At 26.5% G+C, this 19,545-nt stretch overlaps 2 protein-coding genes across 3 annotated transcripts; one reads left to right on the forward strand and one right to left on the reverse strand.

Annotated features, from left to right (window-relative positions):
* Positions 1-451: 451 nt before the first annotated feature.
* On the reverse strand, positions 452-16,679 carry LOC145743647 (uncharacterized). 2 transcript variants are annotated; one of them, XM_082561660.1, is made up of 29 exons: positions 16,552-16,679; positions 16,224-16,393; positions 15,483-15,614; positions 14,231-14,377; positions 13,243-13,518; positions 13,032-13,100; positions 12,631-12,807; positions 12,152-12,323; positions 11,575-11,660; positions 11,318-11,380; positions 11,104-11,170; positions 10,724-10,801; positions 10,496-10,594; positions 10,270-10,411; positions 8,368-8,442; positions 8,119-8,220; positions 7,860-8,012; positions 7,476-7,708; positions 7,247-7,369; positions 6,953-7,135; positions 6,694-6,804; positions 6,440-6,597; positions 5,592-5,802; positions 5,217-5,322; positions 4,650-4,840; positions 4,218-4,434; positions 2,501-2,536; positions 1,786-2,387; positions 452-1,680 (listed from the first exon to the last, which is right to left on the reverse strand). In XM_082561660.1, exons 1-29 carry the CDS (start codon positions 16,605-16,607, stop codon positions 1,476-1,478), a joined length of 4,440 nt encoding a protein of 1,479 aa, XP_082417786.1. In that variant the 5' UTR covers positions 16,608-16,679; the 3' UTR covers positions 452-1,475. The 2 variants fall into 2 exon arrangements, with proteins under 2 accessions (XP_082417786.1, XP_082417785.1); XM_082561659.1 differs by having other exon boundaries at positions 452-1,683.
* Positions 16,680-18,109: 1,430 nt separating this feature from the next.
* On the forward strand, positions 18,110-19,421 carry LOC145741830 (COMM domain-containing protein 5-like). The gene is made up of 4 exons (XM_082559493.1): positions 18,110-18,274; positions 18,351-18,537; positions 18,680-18,902; positions 19,004-19,421. Exons 1-4 carry the CDS (start codon positions 18,163-18,165, stop codon positions 19,103-19,105), a joined length of 624 nt encoding a protein of 207 aa, XP_082415619.1. The 5' UTR covers positions 18,110-18,162; the 3' UTR covers positions 19,106-19,421.
* Positions 19,422-19,545: the final 124 nt, after the last annotated feature.

Below are 19,545 nucleotides of genomic sequence, written 5' to 3' on the forward strand. Positions count from 1 at the left end.
CAAATTTTCAAATCCAGTGATCCTTTGACTTTGAATGCTTATGTATTTAGGTATAAAAATAGTAATATTCATAGAAATTATAATTATATTAAATAAAAAATCGCTATATCTTAAAATTAATAAATATTTTGTATTTTTTTGAACAACTATTTTATAATTTTGTCATTAAGTACCTAAAAATGCATCGTAAACTGTAAATTCGTGTAGAGCTAATGTTCTCACCGCTAGTAGAAAAATAATTTTTTTTCTTTTTGCAAAGATTTGTACTCAACTCAAGCGGAACTAATTGGTGACGTGATCAATCAACGCCTAATATAGATAGCACTCGAACAAACGTGTATGTACGTCTAGTAAAAAATGAAATTTACTTTTTTTGTAATAAACACAATCCTTACATATGGACTGTATTAAAATGAACAGTCTTTCGCTTTTTATTTGTGTGATGTATTAGGAATACACAGTAACAATAACATAAATACAGTGAAAAGTGAGTAACTGCGAAAACTAGGAAAATGTGACCACTTACGTTAGATCAAATTTTAAAGGGCGGATATGTAAAAATCAAAATTAATTTTTTTTCAGAAAAAAAAAATTATTTACAACGCCATACAAAATAAAAAGAATGAATTAAATACACTATTAAACGAGCTTACAAAATACTCATTTAACTACCCTTAAAAAGTGAAAAGTAACTTATTTGAATGTTGACACAGTTTTAAAATTACAAATTTGAGAACATAAAACAGGCACTATTATTATAAAACATATTTATATTATTATTATTTCAGGCACTTCGTTAAATAAAATTTACAAATGAAGAAAATATATAAAAAAGCTATAAAATCTAGAAAGTGTGTATACAAAATGACTACTGGAAATCTATACAACTTTAAGACTATATTAAAATTAATCACAATGATTATCACAGAATATAACAAATTTTTGGTCATTGTAATTTTATAAAATAAAGAACTTTTTATATAAAAAACAAAGTTTAAAATGTAAAATGCAGACCTGAGACAAAAAAACGGTTTGTAAAAATAAAATCCTATTTTTAATTATCGCATCCAACTAAGCAAGATTGTGAAATAGATGTTAATATTAAATGTATATTAGATTGTAATAAAAATAAAAGAATTTTTAATGCAGATGTGCAAGTGTAGATGTGTTATTTATATTTACAAGCGAAAAATAAAATGTATGTTAAAGAGAATAAATCTACTTGAATTTTAACTGTAAAAAAATTTACATCTTTTACCAAATCAACCAAGAAAATGTTTAAACAAAAATAATGTAAAAACATAAAATTAGCAATTGACAACGTTTTGTTATAAAAGTTAGCATTTTTTAACTTTACAAGAATATCCTTTCTTAAAAAATTAAATATTTTATCCTTTTTTGTTTCTGAATTTTCCAGACAAAAAACTTATTTTTGTAACTTTTTAAAATTTTTTTAAAAATAATTAAAAATGTATTTACATTGTGTCAGCTAACAACTGAGCTTTATACACATCGTCCCTCAATGTTTTGTACAACTTTCTTGATCGAGATCTCATTCTTTCTGAAGCTCGCTCAGCCATTTCGATGGAATCATTTAGGCGGGAATCAGGAAGAGCAACAAGAGGGGAGCGATGAAGCCGGGATGTAGAGTTAGATCTTCGAAGTGAAGAGGTTAAATGACTTCTGCAAAATAACAAAATTTAAAAAAAGCTAAATATGTAATAATTCTATACTAAGAAAATTTAACAAAAAACTGAAGAATCTTACAAAACCGAAAAAATTCACCTTCTTAGTGGTATTTCCTCTTCCTCATCATCTACAATATATACACTAGCTTTTCTCATACCAGGGGAACTACCCCTTGAACCTTTTGGTGAAATGAAAATTGAGGCATTAGGTTTGCTTGGGGTTGCGTACACCCGGGGTGCCACAGGTGAAGATGGAACATAAACACGAGCTTGTGAGGCTACTCGGGGAGTAAAGTATGACACGGTGGGTGAAAACTGGGGTACTTGGGTGGGTGAAGTAGGTATTTGATGCACAACTGGGGGCTGGGCTGCATAAATTGGGGTTGAAGCATAAATAGGGGGTGGTTGGGTAATAATTTGGGGGTGGACTGGCTCCCTTTGATAAGTTCTTCCTATAACAGGGGTAAAAACTGGGGGTGGAGCAACATAAGTCCAATAACCCCCAGTCCAGTTACCCCTATCTTTTGACCTTGACCGTCGGGTTCGATGACCCTGTGTTTCTGGACTTGACCGCTCACTAAGATCGTCCCGACCTAGTGACTGTGACCTACGATCCCTGGATGACCTTGGTTGATGACTCCGACCGGTACGAGTTGTGGTAACATCAGCTGATTTAACACTTGTCACATCATTGTCCTTCTACAAATAATATATTTTTAACAATTTAAGAATCAAATTTTAATTTTGAATAATGAAACTATCTATCACATTTTTTTAAACAACATAAATGTAACAAATTAACAAAAATTTACCTTTCTTCCTTGTCTTTGTACTTCATGCTTCAAAGCCTAAACACAAAAAATAAAATGTATAAATATATTTAAACAAAAATAAATCAAACACAGTTAAAAGTTTCTTTATAACAAATTTGTGTAATTAATAAAAACTAAGACCCGCTGGTGTATTCTTTGCGATCTTCCATGTGACCTTGACTTTTGGCAACAATTATCAACATAATCATTGGTCCCATATTGCCTATTTGGGTGCTTATACTTGTAATTATTTGCTACATATTCCTCATAACTTCGGTCATCATCACTTGAAAAAGCTGAATCTCTACTTTCCTCAGAGTAATGTGATTCACAATAATGCCACATTATAGCTATTTATTATTCACTCATTTTCCTAAAAATTATTATAAGAAATAGATAACATTACCATTTATATACCTTAGCAAAAATAATAAAAAATTTTGTTGTTAAAATATATTTTCTTTTGATAACTAATTTAATCTAAATTTTTTATCTGTAATCTGTACTAAAATAGCTGTTTTAAAAATAACAAAATCATCAAAATTTTATTAATTATTAATTTTTTTGTAATATAACATTTTGTTTTGTTAAAGTCTTATTTACTTTCATATCTCACTTCCTAGTTTACCATTCAGAAAAAATCGATAAAAGTTTTAACATCTTTATCAAAACAGATTACTTATAGCTACTTTATTGAGGGTTATTTAACACAATAGTGGACTAACAATATTATTGATAGTTTAAGATTGCTTGATAAAACTGACCATCTGCTTTGTGCTATATTAAAAAGGATCTAAACCTAAAATAACAATTTTTTTTCTTTTGTGAAAACATTTAAAAGATTGTTTAACATATTTTAAGTTAATATTATTTTAACAAATAGTTAAAGATTGTAAGTAAAACTTATATATTTTTTAAATCTTATTTTATTTCAAAATTAATTAAACAATACATTTGCTGATCAAACTGCTTAATAACTATGATATCTAAAACCAGTTCTGACAATTTAAAAAAAAATTAATTCTGTTATGTATCTTACTAAAACTTAAAAATTTCAAATTTAAACTGCTCATTTTAAACTCCTTGCCAACTAGCATATTTTACTACCCAATCCATAGCAACACAAACACTATAAAATTTTACAACTAAACTGCTAATTTTGATTCAAAATCACTCATTACATATGTACTTAAACCAATTCACAAATGCCACTATATTTACACATCTTACGATTCTAATTCAAATTTTTGTGACCTCAACGCAAGAATTGACATGTCGGCAAACAAAAGAAATCTTGTTTTTGTTTGAATATCAAGTAACAAGCTAGCTATTTTCTTTTGTTGACTGTAAATTCGAAGCCAATTACTACATCTATATCAACTGAATTTGAATTATAAATAGATTTGATGTGATGTTGAAAAATAATAATTATGTGTTTATTGTATAAAATTACAAGTTTATACCAGAGTTTTAACCTCAAGCTGTATATTAAGTTTCAAAATTATTTTAGTATTTTTATTTTAAATATTTCAAACTTGAATATATGTTTTGAAAGAAAAAATTCTAAAAAGTCAAAAACTAAAAAAAATAAAATAATGAATTTTGTTTAACTTTATAGGAAAAACATTGGTAACTTACCCTTAAATAATTACCTCATATATAAATTTATCTAATTAAAGCTTAGACAAAACATGAAATGACTAAATACCAAACATACCTTTATATCATTTTGAATAGCTTTAAGGGCTTCATTGTCAGAGGGTTGTAGGTCTAAAGTTCGAGTCCCAACAGTGGCACTTCTTGGAGTAGAAGTATAAATTGGAGGTTGCAGGTTTTTATCAGGATTCTTGGAGGATTTAATTTCATCTCGCAATCTGGAGATTTCACCCCGAATTACATCTAGTGTGCTGTCCTTAGTGCTACTTCCAACAGATCTAATGAACAAAATGATGTTTATTAACACTTTACAACCTTACAATTGATTAAAAATTTCCAAAATAAGTCAAAAATATATAAAAGTCAATATTTTTTATTCATCTATTTTTAAAATTATCTGATAAATTAATCAAAAAAATGTTTTTCTCTATTTTTTATAACATTTCTCCATTGAAAAAAAAAATTGTAAATTTTTTATTGAAATTTAAGTTACCTTCTTGAACTGGCCCTAGATTTCACACTTGCCCCACTTTTTGACCCATGATATTGAGGGTAACCCCCTCTATGCTTCACCACAGTGGAGGGAGGCCTACTGGGTGAGGTAGAAGGGGAGCGAGACCGGGGGTTCAACATTTCACGCACCGTCGACGTCGTGCTCATGTCATCATCACCTGTATCTATTTGCTGAAAAGTATTTTTTAATTTATAAATTTCTTGTTGGTTTAACTTTTTAAGCTAAATTGAATTCATTTATTTTAAACCCAAATCAAAGTTTTACAAAGTAACTAAAAGCTTAAATCAAATCTTTATTTTTATGGCTAGCTAATATTAAGTTTATTATTAGAATTTCTTCACATACAAAACAAATTTACTAGTTTACTAGTTTAACATTTTCTAGTATTGAAAACTTTATAAAAACTTGTACAATACTTTACTAGCCATACCAGATACAAAATTTATTCATTAATAAAACCTTTTAAGCTTTTTTATATTAAACTATGCTCCACTTCACAACAAAAGAAACTCTTATCAACCTTTACTATTATTTTTTTTAACTTACATAAACAGGTTTGTAAATTCCAACTCGGTCAATATAAGTTGGTGTTGTAGTTGTGGGTTGATGTGATACTGGAACGTGGTTGTTAGTTGGTTGGTTTAATCTGTATCTAAATACAATGTTGTTGTGTGAGTGAGATTACTTAACATGTTATTAGGATTAGGGGGTGTGGATAGGTATTGTGCTCAACTGAATACATCAAAATTATAAAAAAAAGCACATAAATTTCAAAAAGTCTATAAAATTTTAAGTTTTTTAAAAAATTTTGTTTTAAAAAATATTTTTTTAGTATATTTAAATAACTTTTTTGAATTAAATCGTTTTTTTAATTTCAGCAAAAAACTTACAAAAATTAACATTTTGAACACATTTTTTTACCTCCCGTTAGATTTTAAAGTGGAACGGGATTCTGCCGAAACTGACCTATCCCTTCTTGGTGCAGCTTTTGGCTTACTTTCTGTGGTTCGGGTCACGTCAACAGATGTCACCGACTGTGGCATTAGCTTAACCTTGTTATACTCAAGAGGTGTTGTGGCAGCTGATTGCCGGCTACTTTCTGAACCGACAAAACCACTGTCAGTACCTTTGTCTAAATTTTAAAAAATTAACAAAATTAAATATAAAGCAACAACATATCCAAGTTAAAATTTAATTTATGCAATTACTTTTTATTTATAATTTGTATTTGTAATATAATTTATTTTTTAGCAAAACTGCTAAACAATTTGCATTTATTTTAACCTGCAACTGAACAATATAAATACCCAACTATTGCATTTTACAAAACAGGCCTAAACTTTTAAACAAAAAACTCATAATTTTCGATAAACTAACAGTATTGTTACTGAGCTTCAAAAACAACAAACATCCTACTAAGACATTTAAAGAGTATTACTGCTTCCAATAAAAAATAAAGGAGTTTAACAATTTTGAAATTGCCGGTATAGTAATAAAGTTAACCATTAACCACACATAACAATAGAATTTCAACAGACACAAACTTATGTAAACATACTATAAACATTACATATTTATTTAACAATAATTCATTCTACATTGTCCATTGTAAATTGAATATATCTCTTAATATTTTGCGCTTAAATTTTTAGCAATTTTTTGTTTAAAAATGTAATAAATTTGCAATTCTTTATTTACACTATTTTTAACACATTTTCAAATGTAATTAAAAAAAATGTATATGAAAATGAAACACAAAATCAACAAACCAGGTTTTGTAGTTTTTCTTCCTTTTCCAACAGGAGATGAAGATGACGTATCTCTCCTTCCTCTTCCCTGTTTGCTGATTGGCCGAGGAAGTCGACTTTGAGGCCTCCTAGTGGGTGAGGGTGATGTAGAAGGAAGACTGTCACCAACACTACTAAAACTAAAAGAAAAAATTGGTCTCAAATTCATAAAAATTCTAAGTTTTATTCACTTTTTCCGTACTGACTAAACGTATTTTTTTTAACTAGTTACCAACCTGTTATTAATGGTGTTTCTTCTAGCAGATGGTGATGTAGTTAAGGTGGTTGGTGTTTCTGCTTGGGTGGTGCGAGTGGTGTCCAAACTACTAGGAGCTGGTTCAAAGTATCTAATAAATTTGAATATAGAAAAATTTAAATTTTTAGTTAAACGTAATATTAAATTAAACAAAAATAGTCATGTATAATAAACTATTTATTAACGTAGCTATTAAAAATTTATTTGCAAAATATTTAAAAAGTATTTCCACAACATACTTGTTAGGAATTGTTGTAGGTACAATTGTTGATTGTTGCTCAACATTTCCATCAACAGATTCATTGTTAAGTGGTAGTTTTAACACAGTTGTTTGGTCTTCTTCTTGGTCTGAGGATAAATAATTTAGACTCCGTGCAGTCGTATTCGCCTCGCTAGTTGGCGTAGGCAGAGGTTGATCATATCTATAAATGAGGGTTTAATCATTTTTATTGCACTTCATAATTGTTATTTCTCTACAAAAATAAACTAAAAATAAACCACAAAAAATTATTTACAAAAAACTTTTTTCTTACTTTTCAAGTAATTTGTTGAATTTCTGATCAATGTCAGTCTCAGGTGAACTATCACTAACTCTTGAAACTGAATGTAAAGGTTGGTTCATTGTTTCCCGTAATGACCTTACTGCATTACCAAACCTAAAAAAAAATTAAATGTCTAAAATTAGTAAATATCAACACAAAAATAATTTTACCCTTTTAAAACATAATTTATTAAATAAATAAAAAAAAATTCATTTTATACCTGTAAATATCACCCTCTATTTCACCCGAAGGGTCAAACCCCTGACCCATGTCAACAGCTCCTCCAGTGGCAATACACATTTGTCTTCGCTCCATTGCGTAGTCATCAACCGCAGCAAGATAATCCTTCTCCAGGTTGCGAAGGGAGTCTTCAATGTTTCCCATCACCTTCTCTTTTTCCTCCGGACTCAGTTCAGCTTCTCGAAGAAGTGTTTGAAAAGAATCTATTTTGTTCTAATGAAAAAAGGACATAAGATAACTTCTGCGTGTTTTATTAAAAAAATCACATAATAAGATTGTTTGTTAATGAGATACTTTATCTTGAAAGAAGAATTTAAAAATAATTTTAAATAAAATAAAGCTAAAATTACGTAAAAAAATTCACCTGCAAATCTTTTGCTTGTAATTGCAAAGCAACTTTAAGAAATTCAGCCGCAGCTGCTGCAGGAAGTTGAAAACTATTTGCAACTAAGGGATCTGGGGCACTGGATGGGTTGTATGGGGCCTGGTGGGCTCCTCCCATACTATGAGGGGGACTCTAGGGGATAAATAATATTTAAAGTTTATTTCATAAAACTGGTAAAAATTTTATCATTTTAATATCAGGACACATTTCTTTTAAATAAATTTTTTTTTTTACTAACCTGGTTTTTAGTTTCAGTGTTTCCAGGTTTTATTTGTGCTTGATGTAAATCTGGATTTTCTTCTTCAGGGTTTCCACGGGGAACAGAAGCAAATAAATTTATCTAAAAAATAAAAATTACAAAATTACCATTTAAATAAGAAAAGTAATATTGCATTGCTATATAGCTTATATTTTAAGTTGAAATATAAAATAACAAAGTTTTTTAATAAATTTAAATGATAAAATTTAAATACATTAAAAAACTTACCCGAGCTCCAACTCTTAAGTGATCAATTGTGTTTTCAGCTTCAGCAAATTTTGTTAACAAAGCATCATAATTATTCTACAAAAATTATTTTAAGTTAAATTTTTTTATTCCATTATGGTGTATAAAACAAAAAAGTTTTATAAAAGAAAAATATTAAACATATATTTTTAAAAAAAGAAAAATATCATAAAACAAAACAAATTGTTTTTTACATAATGATACATCATTGTAATTTTAAATTAATGATGATAAAATAAAGTATACAAAATTACCTAAGGCTAATAAATTATTTAATATTTACATAAAATAATTTTTACACCTATTCTACCTAGATTTTTTCTGACAATTAAAATTTAAGATTATTTTTAATGTTATTTTATGAAAACTATTTTTTTAAACTAATTAATTCATCATACAAATTGCAATCAAACTAAAATACCACTTTTGATATCCTAAGATCTTATATTTAAATACAACCTTGAAATGTTATTGAAATAACCTCCTAACCTGTCTTCATTCTTGCCAAAACCAAATAACAAATATATCCAATATCTAAACAGTTATGTCCAAAACCCTAAAACCACAGCTTTATATTCTGTCGAGTGATTTCTATGACAAGTTCGACTTAAATTGAAAGCGCAACAAAAACCGAGGTTTGAGAATTTTAAAGTCGTTTGTGTGTTTAAGGATTAATCGATTTGCTCTGGGATTAAAAAAACACGAGTCCTAAGCTTTTTCGACAAAGAAGGAGTCAAAGAATCAAAAATACTCAACAACATAAAAATAATACAAAGTTTATTGTGTGAGTAGTTAATCTAAAACAACAATAGCCCTCAAGAAAGGTAACTACGGTATGATTGGCACTCTAAAACCAATTCGGAATTTAATTAAAAATACTAAAATAACATTTAAAGATTTTTTAGATGGTATAAGCAATACTTTTGTTAGGTTTTAAATATTTCTAAAACTAAGTTTTCGGTTTCTTGACAACTACAATACCATAACCTGACAAGGCTGCACTTATATTCTAGTTTTCAAAACAAAAATTAATTGGCCTACCTAATTCGCAAATATTTTCTCAACAAAAATAGTTTGTTACAACATCTCTAAAATAATAAACCCTTTAAATAGCATTTAACAAATTCTTAAACTACTATAAAAACTAAATTTCTTGCTTTAAATGGTAACTGGTGTTTTAAATGTAACTCAGTCCCAATATAACACTAAGTTTACCAATTGTTATTATTGTGATGATTATAATAGTGAACCACAAAAATCAAAGAACAAAATCTAAGGTGTTGTTATTATGTTAGATTAAGATCTCAATAAAATCAATTTATCATATTTAGGTTTGACAACCATTCTGAGTGTTCTTGTATTGAGTTTAAAGGTCAATAAGCTAATCCCTAACCTAACAAGCAACAAAAAAGAAATTTTTTGAGTGTTGATTGTAGGATTGATTCCCTTAACAAATAAAATAAGATAAACAAAATAATGTTTGCAAGGTATTAAGAGCTTAAAATAATAAATGTAAATAACGCCAAAAACTTTATTATGCTATTGAGTCGCGCCTATTTTTTTCTCAACGAAAAATCGCAACAAACTAAACAAATACTTGGGAACAACTTTAAAGTAAAAATATATCGACGAACACTCCTAGTATTTAAATATACAACTATACTGGAAAAAACATTTTAATGACCACAAGGGCCACACCTACCAAAATAAAAACTTTTAAAAAGTACTTTAACCAAAACAAAACTCAAATCGAATTTTTATCATTGTTTAATCTTAAATATTTAAATAATCAGATCAGCCATTTAAAAAACAACAGCAGTAATATACAAATTACATCTCACAACCCATTTTAATTATTAAAAATACTTTTTTTACACAACTTACCCTTAATTCAGTCATAAATTCACCATCCCTCTTTCTCTCCTTGGTTTCTTGTTTTAATCTATGCCGAAGTTCAGCTCTGCTCACATCGGATTTTACACTCATATCATCACTACTCTGCCGTGTAAGCGTTGATTTCGGTTTTCTAATCAAAAATCAAAATAGAAGTAAAGCAAAATTTCAAAATAAAATTAATTTTTATAAAAAAAGTCTATATTCTAAGTGTTACCTGCCATTGGAAATGTTTGAGGCCTTTTTTGCTCTGTTTGCTGCTGGTGATCTAGTTGACCTGGGACCAGTACGACTGCTTTGAGGCATTTTAGATTCCCTACAAATAAAAAGCAAAAAAAATAAACAAAAAATATTTAATGTTTAAAAATTTTAAAACTTAAATAAATTTACAAATAGTTTTAAAAAGTTGTACAGTTAAGTACAAATTTAAAATTTTAAAACTTACCTTGGAGATGTTGAATTTTGATTTGGTGAAAGACGAAGTTTAGATTTTCCAGGTCTTGGTACAGATGTTGAAGCCATACTAAAATACCATTTAAAATCAATTAATAATTAGCAAATCAACAATTTAACAACTTAAAATATTTACCTATAATTTAAAAACAATTGATACACTGAAAAGCATTTTGCCAGGTATTACAATTGCAAAATATCAAGTCAAAAAAAAAATTTAAAAAGAAAACAAAATTTTTGTTATTTAAGTTTGCTTAAAGTCATCACTTACATAACCAAAGCGTATCATAACAAAACCAAAATATTATCTTTTTTACTGAAAAATTTATGCAACATTGCACAAAGTAAATATTTTTTACTAATAGAACCTACTTTGGTAGCTTCTTTCTTTTGGTGGAAGTCATGTGATCATTTTCGGGTTGTTTGATTGGTTTATCAACTAAATTAAATCATAACAAGAAAAATTAATATACTTTTTTATATTTTTTTAAACTAGCATGTGATAAATAAGCTATCTTTAATTTATGTTCTACTAGTATATAAATACAAATTTTATAAATATAAACTAAACTAGGTTATAACTTACATTGTGCTGTACTTAATGTCCTGTCATTTAATTCATTTGATTGTGCTAAAAATCCTGTATCACCTCCAAAAAAAAAAAAAAGAATATTAAAAGATAGAAATGCAACTATGCATAAATTACAACAACGATTAAGTTAAAAATCTCAAAAAGAATAAAAAAAAATATACTCTAGATCATTTTATTACACCTTAATACAACAAAAGTTATATTTATAAAAATTAAAATAAAACGAAAAGATTTTTAAAATTAAATTTTACCATTTTGTTCTTCATTGTCCATATCTTCAAGTTGCTGTTTCAACAAAGCTTCAAAATCTTCTGTAGTTCCAAAAGTTGCTACCAAACTAAAAAATTAAAACCTGAATTTAAATACGAAATAAAAAAATCAACATTTATTTTTTATATATTTTAATTAACTTAATGACTACTATAAAAATAAAGCCCAAAAAATTAACTTAAAAAAATAAAGCTTGTCTTGGATTAAGATTGATTAATCCTTTAATTAAATATTATGTTTGGTAAACAAACAAAACAAATATCACCTAAGAACAAACTATTTAATTTTCAATATCTTATTCATTTAATAAAAGCTTTTAAAATTATGTCAAGTTTTCTTAAACTTTAGCTAAATATAAAAATGAATTATTTTTAAATGCAGATAAATTTAAAATTACTTTCAATAAATTGTTTTTAAATAATATGCAAATAAATCCTTTTAATACCGGTAATATTAAAATGATAAATGTAGATAAATACTTGTCAGATTATCTGCTAAAACATCAAAATTACTAATTCTGTGATTAACTAATTATTAACAACAACAAAAAATTCAGACCTATTAGGTTGATTGTCATATCTTCTGGTTGGTACCAAAAAGTGGTCCAATGTTGAGGTCATATCAAGATCACTCTCATTTAGAGTTTCAATTAAACTTAACTCATCCACATTTGAAAGTGGTTGATTTTCAGAGAGCTGATTGTCGTTTGTTTCGGTAGAACTTTGTTGGTCTAAAAAGTAAAAAAATTTTTAAAAGAGAATAATATTATAAATAAAATTCATAAAGTAAAAAATTTTTACAAAACTTATCATTTCAGTAAAACAATAGACTTATCTTTTTTTTAATATTGTTGTAAATATAATTGCAAAACTTTAAAAATAGTTTTTTTTATATAATATATGTTAATAACAATATGACTTTTTTAATTTATTTTTTATTAGGTAAAGGAAAGGAAAAAGGCAATATGATTTTTTAATCAGTTTTAATAAAAACTGTACAATTTCCCTAAAAAATATGCAAGCCAAAAAATACGTTACCCTCATTATTTATTTCATCATCTCTATTTTGAGGGCTCAAATTTTCAGGAATGGAATTTTGTTGACTATGGACACTCCCATTATCATCATTTACACTTGAGCTATTGGGAATATTGTGTTGTTGTTGATTTGTAGTTGAAGAAACCACAGAAGGAGTGTTTGCCAGCACATTTGAATCTAGATTGTAAAAAAGCAGTTGCAAAATTTTATTGCAGCAAAATGTTAAAAAAAGTTTAGGTAACAAAACCATTTTATGGCTTTTTTTTAATAAGAAAGCAATTTCAAATATTAAAAAAGCAATAAAAAACTATATTTATTAAATTAAAATTCAAGAAGAGACAAAATTATTTATTACTTGAATAAAAAAAAATTTAATATTATATTTATATTTGATTACATACCCTCACTGACATAACCAGTATCAGCCCGAAAAGGTTGGGATTTTAAAACATCCATCCCACCAGGTAAATCTAAAAACAAATCATCATTTTAACTACATGTCAAATTTAAATAATTTTAACACCTAATACAAACCAAATAATTAATAAATATTTTACTCAAAACTTTTAAAAACAGATCAAATAATTAATAAAAATTTTATAAAAAATTTACCTTCCACTCTTGGTGAATGTGGAACACTATTCTGTCTTTGTGGAATATTTCTTTCTTGTGAAATATTTCGTGGTTGTTGTTGTGGAATGTTTTCTTGTTGTTCCAAAAGAGGTAACCTGCGATTAAGATGGTCACTGGAGGAAAGAGGACCAGAGGAATGGCGAGAAGAGTTTGATCTGTGAGAAGACCTAGAAGACTTGGAATGACGAGAGGATTTGGAGGAAGAAGATTTGGAGGATTTTGAAGATGCTGCACTTACATGACTTCTAGTACTTTCTGTAAAATATCATAGGTTTTAAAAAGTTATATAAAAATGCTAATTTTAAAAAATGTTTATTGAATTTTTTGAGTGCAAGTTTAAATATGCCAAAAATAAATAACTTAAATAACTTTTTTCATTTAAAAAAAAAGTGAATAATCTAATAAACAAATAAAAATTTAAAACAATAAATTTAAGGTATTTTGCACAAATTTTTGTTTTTTATTTTGCCAAATGTTGTTGATGTTGTTGAGTTAGCTTATCACCTGGTAACAAATTAGATTAAAATAATCTAACATAACCAATAATTAACCACGTTATGGTAATTAGTAATATAAAGAATTGTAATAATGTAGCCCTTTGTCACATACAACAATAGATATAACTATGTGATAGGCTTCTCATAATTGACATTCCATTGATATTGTACACAATGAGGTTATTGTTGCTGGATATATAACAATAGGGATAGATGCCAGTGGTTTTCTTTTCTAACCTTAGCTAAGTTTTTGTATCATAAAAAAACTTTAAATATGACAAATCGACACAAAAGTGTATTAAAATATTATTTTGAATGAAGGGGTAAAAAGTCTTTATGGGGCACTTAAAATGTCTATAAAATCTTGAAAATAATTTTTTTAAACTAAGAATGTCAATACATAATTCACTTGAATAAAATATTGACAAAGTATTTTAAAAACTAACAAGCAAAAACACAATCCCTATTACCTCTACTTTTTCGTCCTGATAAAATAAATTCGACATCGTCAGGTATATCAGATAACCCATCATCACTGTCACCCGCAGTATTTGCTTGAATTAATCTTTCTATTTCCTCAAATTCTGTTAACGATTCTGTTTCGTCTTGGTTTTGACCTAATTCAAAAAAATTTGTAAAACATAGTCTATATTTACTTAATTTGTATCGCACATTTATTAAGATTGTTTTCAATTTATAAAAAAGATGATTTTGAATGCATTAAATTTTTTTATTTTTAAACAAAAATTTATATATATATAACTTACAAACTGTACAAAAAATTTTCTAATAACATTAAGGCTAACTAAAATACCTAATAACCAAAAAATTCTATTATCATATTCTTCTCAGTATTCTTATTAACAAAACAAAATATAAATATTTACTTTGCTATTATTTAAGCGTACTATTTGTTTTATGGGCTACTTTTTGGTTAGTAACCACACCACATTGTTATACCAATATTTAACAATACTTCAAAGTTATTCATCTCGGGTTATGTGTATGTTGGTTAAACAGTACAATAAAAGTATAACTTTACCTTTCATGTATTTGCCTTTTAAATTTTAAAGACAATTGATTTAAATTCCACTGGTGTTTTTTAAAGGCATTTAACAATTCAGTTTGGTAAATTTTTTTACCTTTTTACACAAGTATTTTGTAATAATTTTGTTATATTCTGCAAGAACACTTTTCCAATTAAAAAGGTTTATGACTTCTATTCTTAACTAGATCACATTAATCACATGTAAACATAAAGTAACTAAAGTAAAAGCACTATTAGGCTAGTCAGTAAATACCCATCTGTGTTAAACATCAGACTTGGTGACTATTTTAAATATGACTTCGAAAAAAATAAATTTAATTGTTAAGTTTTTATTCTATATCCTAAAACACTCGAAACTTTTATTCGTTAGCTGAAATATAACTTTGATATTATATAGCAACCCATGCCCTTGTTGCGCAGTAATAATACAAATGTTATTATTAGGCTTACACGATTTTAAAATGTTTTCTTAGCATTGTTAAATATAAATATTTTATTTAAAGATATTTTTTGTTTGAAATTTAATTTTGACTAAGTAATTAAATAACTCTAGTTTTTGCTATAGTCTAGTTGGAAATTTTTTTATATAGACTAAATAGTGATAATTTCCTGTTTAAGGTGTAATTCAAATAAAATAATCCAATTAAAAAATAATGTTATAAATGAAAACTTACTCATTGAGCTTTTTGGTCTTAAGCTATCTTTACTTTGAAGGTCACTTGTTTTAGAAAGGTCAACAGATGCCTCAGTAAGATCAAGGGTTAAATCATCATCAGTATTTAAATTTAAATCCAATTTTTCTTTGCCTGAAAAATAAAAACTATTTTTTACACATGATTAAATTGGCTAATCTTTTTTTTTTTTTAATAGCAACATAACACCTAAAAACCAACTTACCAGTTATATTTAAATTGTTTTAAAATTTTTTTAACTTGACCTGATTTGTTTCTGTTGCTTTAAAATAACAGGCGATTTTTTTTATAAAAAAAATTTTGTTATAAAAACCACACACATTTTTTAAACTTGATAATATATACTTAACAACTAAGACCATAATACAATGGTAAATAGCTTAGAGCTGGGTAAATGACACTTGATAACTTAAGTACAGGTTACAACACTACTACATACATATTTAGCGGTTTTTATCATCTATTAAAATTTTTTCTTAAAAAATTTACACATAAATCTATAAGTGACCAAACCACTAATTGCTTTTGCAGAACTGGATGATTTATACAAATAAGTTAATCACCCAAAATGTTTCAAAAAATTTAAATTTAATAAAAAAACTTAAAAATTTGTGTGGGTAATTTTTATTAATATTAAATATGTATCAAATTACACAAAATAATTTTATTAAAATACAACATTTCATTGCATAATTAAAATGTAAAACTGCAAAAAATATTTACCAGATGTATCCATTCTTGCACTAATATCTCCATCTGTTAAATCCAAACTTGGATCTTCAAACGGAACCGAGTCTGAACTTCGACTTTGATCATCAGAGCGTAAAATTCCAAATTCATCCATCCCTAAATCCTGAAAATTTTCTTTACCCCGTTCGATCACTGTTTGCTTTCTAAAATAATAAGCAATATAAAATTTCATAAAAAAATAAACAGTAGGCTATATATTTGTAGGTATAACTTTCAAATATTGAAATCTGTTAATTTATCTTTAAAGCAGTCAATATAAATTATTAAAAACAAAAAATAAGTTTTTAACAGAAAACATTACCTTGCTTTTCTTTTTAATCTGCCATGCTTTTTTGAATTTCCAGTAGAGGTTGACATTATGGGTAAATAAAAAAATTAAACAAAACTACTAGTAGAAGCACAGAACAAGTTATAAAAAATAATTTTCTCTGGAACAATATAATTTTAAATATTTAGAGACAATTATTCTTTTTAACTAAAAAGCATTTTAATAACTAGCTTGATAAAATAACAACATCAAAGCAAAATCTTAAACAACAAAAAAAATTGTTTAAAATTTTTAAACTGCTTTTAAATTAACTACACTACTAATCACCAAACAAAAATACTATCTGACAACAACTATAAAAGGTCAAATCATATAATAGTTAAGGTCGATGATAAACTAAAAATTGTAAAACATATTTGTATCAAGTTACCAGAAATATTTTAAACAATAAGCAGGTAAGCTAAAATACCAAGGAATTGTGTAAAAAACAATAAGCTAAAATTGAAAGAATAAAGCTGTAATAGTAGTAATGGTGTCGGGTCAATAATGTTTAAAAGACAATAGTAAAAAGCATATTGCCGATTGCAAAATATGCAAGATAAGTTAAACTTAATGTTAACTTTGGCAGAAATAATTACAGTCCAATTATTAATGATTTGCCATTATTTTATTGTCAAAAATTAATTATTTCAACCTGTTATTAATCCTAAAATTCATTTAAAAAAATATTTAGTTGTAATTTATATATCATAATAATAATTATATTAAAAGCATAACATAACATACTATTTGTCAACAAAAAAGTTTAAAAAATTAAACAAACCAAAATTATTAAATTAAATAAAAACACACTGCTACTCCTTGCTAGTTCTACAAAATCTTTAAATATCAAAATTTAAAAACAACAAACAAGCAGGACAAGTGTGAAAAAATAAATGATTTTTGGTTAGTGATGTTTTACAAAATTGTTTAGTTTGTATTATAACTAATACCTATATAATATATTGACCTATTAATATTCTATTTATAAAAACTAAATAATATTTTATACAATTAAAAATAAACTTTAAAAATATTATACAATACAAAATTTAAAAATATTATAGATTACAAACAGACAAAAAAGAATTATACGAGCAACTACCAGACTAGAAGGTTTTGAAGCAAAACCATCATACATTAAAACCTGTGTTGGACTACACTAAAAACATTTATTTTACGTGTTTACACTACTATGTACTATCTGTAATTTATTTAAACGTAAGTTGTCGCTAAGAGTCTTGGAGTCTGTAGTTTCACAATTTGTTTACATTCTTTTAAACGGTCGTAATGTACAGAGACCGCCAGTGACCTATTGGGACCTAACCTTAAAAAATACTTGTACTAAGCAAATTCATATCACTTAACAGTTGAATTTTGCTTTTTATTAAGTTTTTTAATAGTAAATGAATAAATTTTTCATTTTTTTTACAAATGTGGTTTAAAAATAACTACAATAGTAATTCCGCTTTTTATTCCGCATTTTCACTTTATTAATGTTTTCCGTGTTTCCGTGTATTTCCGCATATTTGAGTTTTGGTTTGTCCCCTTCTGCAATTATCATCAATCAGTCGATAGATTTTTTATTTGATACTTTTTGCAAACATGTCACATGAAAGAGCTTCGTTTTTGGGGGGAAGAGTCCCTGAAGAAGTTAAACGTCTTTCAAAATGCCTAAAAAAATTAGATTTGGACATTTTTACTGATTTAGTAAATGGTAAACATAAAAATCGTTTTTGATTATTAATTTATTATATTTACATATATTTTAAATTTTTGTTGATTTTTTTTAGTTGCTGTCTCAATGCTCACTGTTGACAACCCACAAAACGATAAGTTTTTCTCATTAACAAAGAAATATTCTCCTGACCTTTTACAAAATGTGTATCCCGGTATTTTAACTATAATAAGCAAGGCACTTCGAATTCCAACTAACATGTTAAAGAAAAAACATTTTGTGTCGGATTTAACAGAGATAAAGTATAAATAAAAAATATTATATTTAATTCTTATGGTGTAATTATAACATTAACAAAATAAAATACCCAACTTTTACAATCTTTTTTATATCTATTTTATTTTAAAACTATTCAAGTAAATAAATAAAACTTTTTTTGTTTAGCATCCCCACTAAATTCCATCCTTGTTTAATGGAAGTGATATTTAGTGAAAAAAGACTCGAAATCGAAAGTCATGGAAATAAGGGACAATCTAGCTTACCCACTGTGGATAGTTTTCGATGGAGAGTTGACGTTAATATTTCAAACTCTTCTCTTAAACGAGTCATGGAACCTTCAGTGTTGTTTAATATTAAAAGTACAGACAATTCAGATCACACATTTCAGGTATACATACCTAACATTTTTTGCATCTCAATGGTCAGCACTTTTTAACTAAAGTTTTATCTATAATATCCGAATCAATATGAATCTTATTATATTTATAGGTATCCAAAGAAAAATTTCACGAACTTCGATATGCTGTTGCTGAAGTATTAAATAACATGCAACAACTGGAAAAACGATCAATTTTAAAAATCGAAACCTAAGTGTTGTATATTAGAACTTTTTTTAATAATTTTTTAATTGATTTTTCATCATAGCTATAGTAAGTAAAATTTATTGACTCTGATGTTTGCAAAATATTTAAAAGTTAAATTTGTTGTGCAATATTTCTTATTTTGTTTGTACTTGTCAAATGTTTGATTTTTATGATTATTCTTTGTTAAAAAAAATAAAATTTTGATCAATATATAAACACAATTTGTATCTTTAAGTATACACAACAAGCCTAAAATAAAATTCTTACTCTCTTTTAAACAATCCTATTTCATAATCCTGAATTAAATAGATAATAAAAAAAAAATTTTTGTTGCTACATTAGTTTGTATTTCGTCTGAAACCTAGAGAAATGAAAATAATACATGAAACTTGTAATTGAAGTTAATTCCTATTTGAAAATTATAACAAAAAAGTAGTTAAATTTATA

This window comes from Corella eumyota, chromosome 2 (assembly GCF_963082875.1).
Source record: "Corella eumyota chromosome 2, kaCorEumy4.1, whole genome shotgun sequence".
Lineage (NCBI taxonomy): Eukaryota > Metazoa > Chordata > Ascidiacea > Phlebobranchia > Corellidae > Corella > Corella eumyota.

What these genes read in the sequence shown, in the direction of transcription:
- LOC145743647 (XM_082561659.1), bottom strand. Translation starts at nt 16,607, where the DNA reads ATGTCAACCTCTACTGGAAATTCAAAAAAGCATGGCAGATTAAAAAGA. An exon ending in TGCAAGAATGGATACATCTG is followed by an intron (nt 15,615 to 16,223) that starts GTAAATATTTTT and finishes TTTATTTTTCAG; the next exon opens with GCAAAGAAAAATTGGATTTA. An exon ending in TATGACAATCAACCTAATAG is followed by an intron (nt 11,661 to 12,151) that starts GTCTGAATTTTT and finishes TTAATTTTTTAG; the next exon opens with TTTGGTAGCAACTTTTGGAA.
- LOC145741830 (XM_082559493.1), top strand. Translation starts at nt 18,163, where the DNA reads ATGTCACATGAAAGAGCTTCGTTTTTGGGGGGAAGAGTCCCTGAAGAA. An exon ending in TCGGATTTAACAGAGATAAA is followed by an intron (nt 18,538 to 18,679) that starts GTATAAATAAAA and finishes TTTTTTGTTTAG; the next exon opens with CATCCCCACTAAATTCCATC. An exon ending in ATTCAGATCACACATTTCAG is followed by an intron (nt 18,903 to 19,003) that starts GTATACATACCT and finishes TTATATTTATAG; the next exon opens with GTATCCAAAGAAAAATTTCA.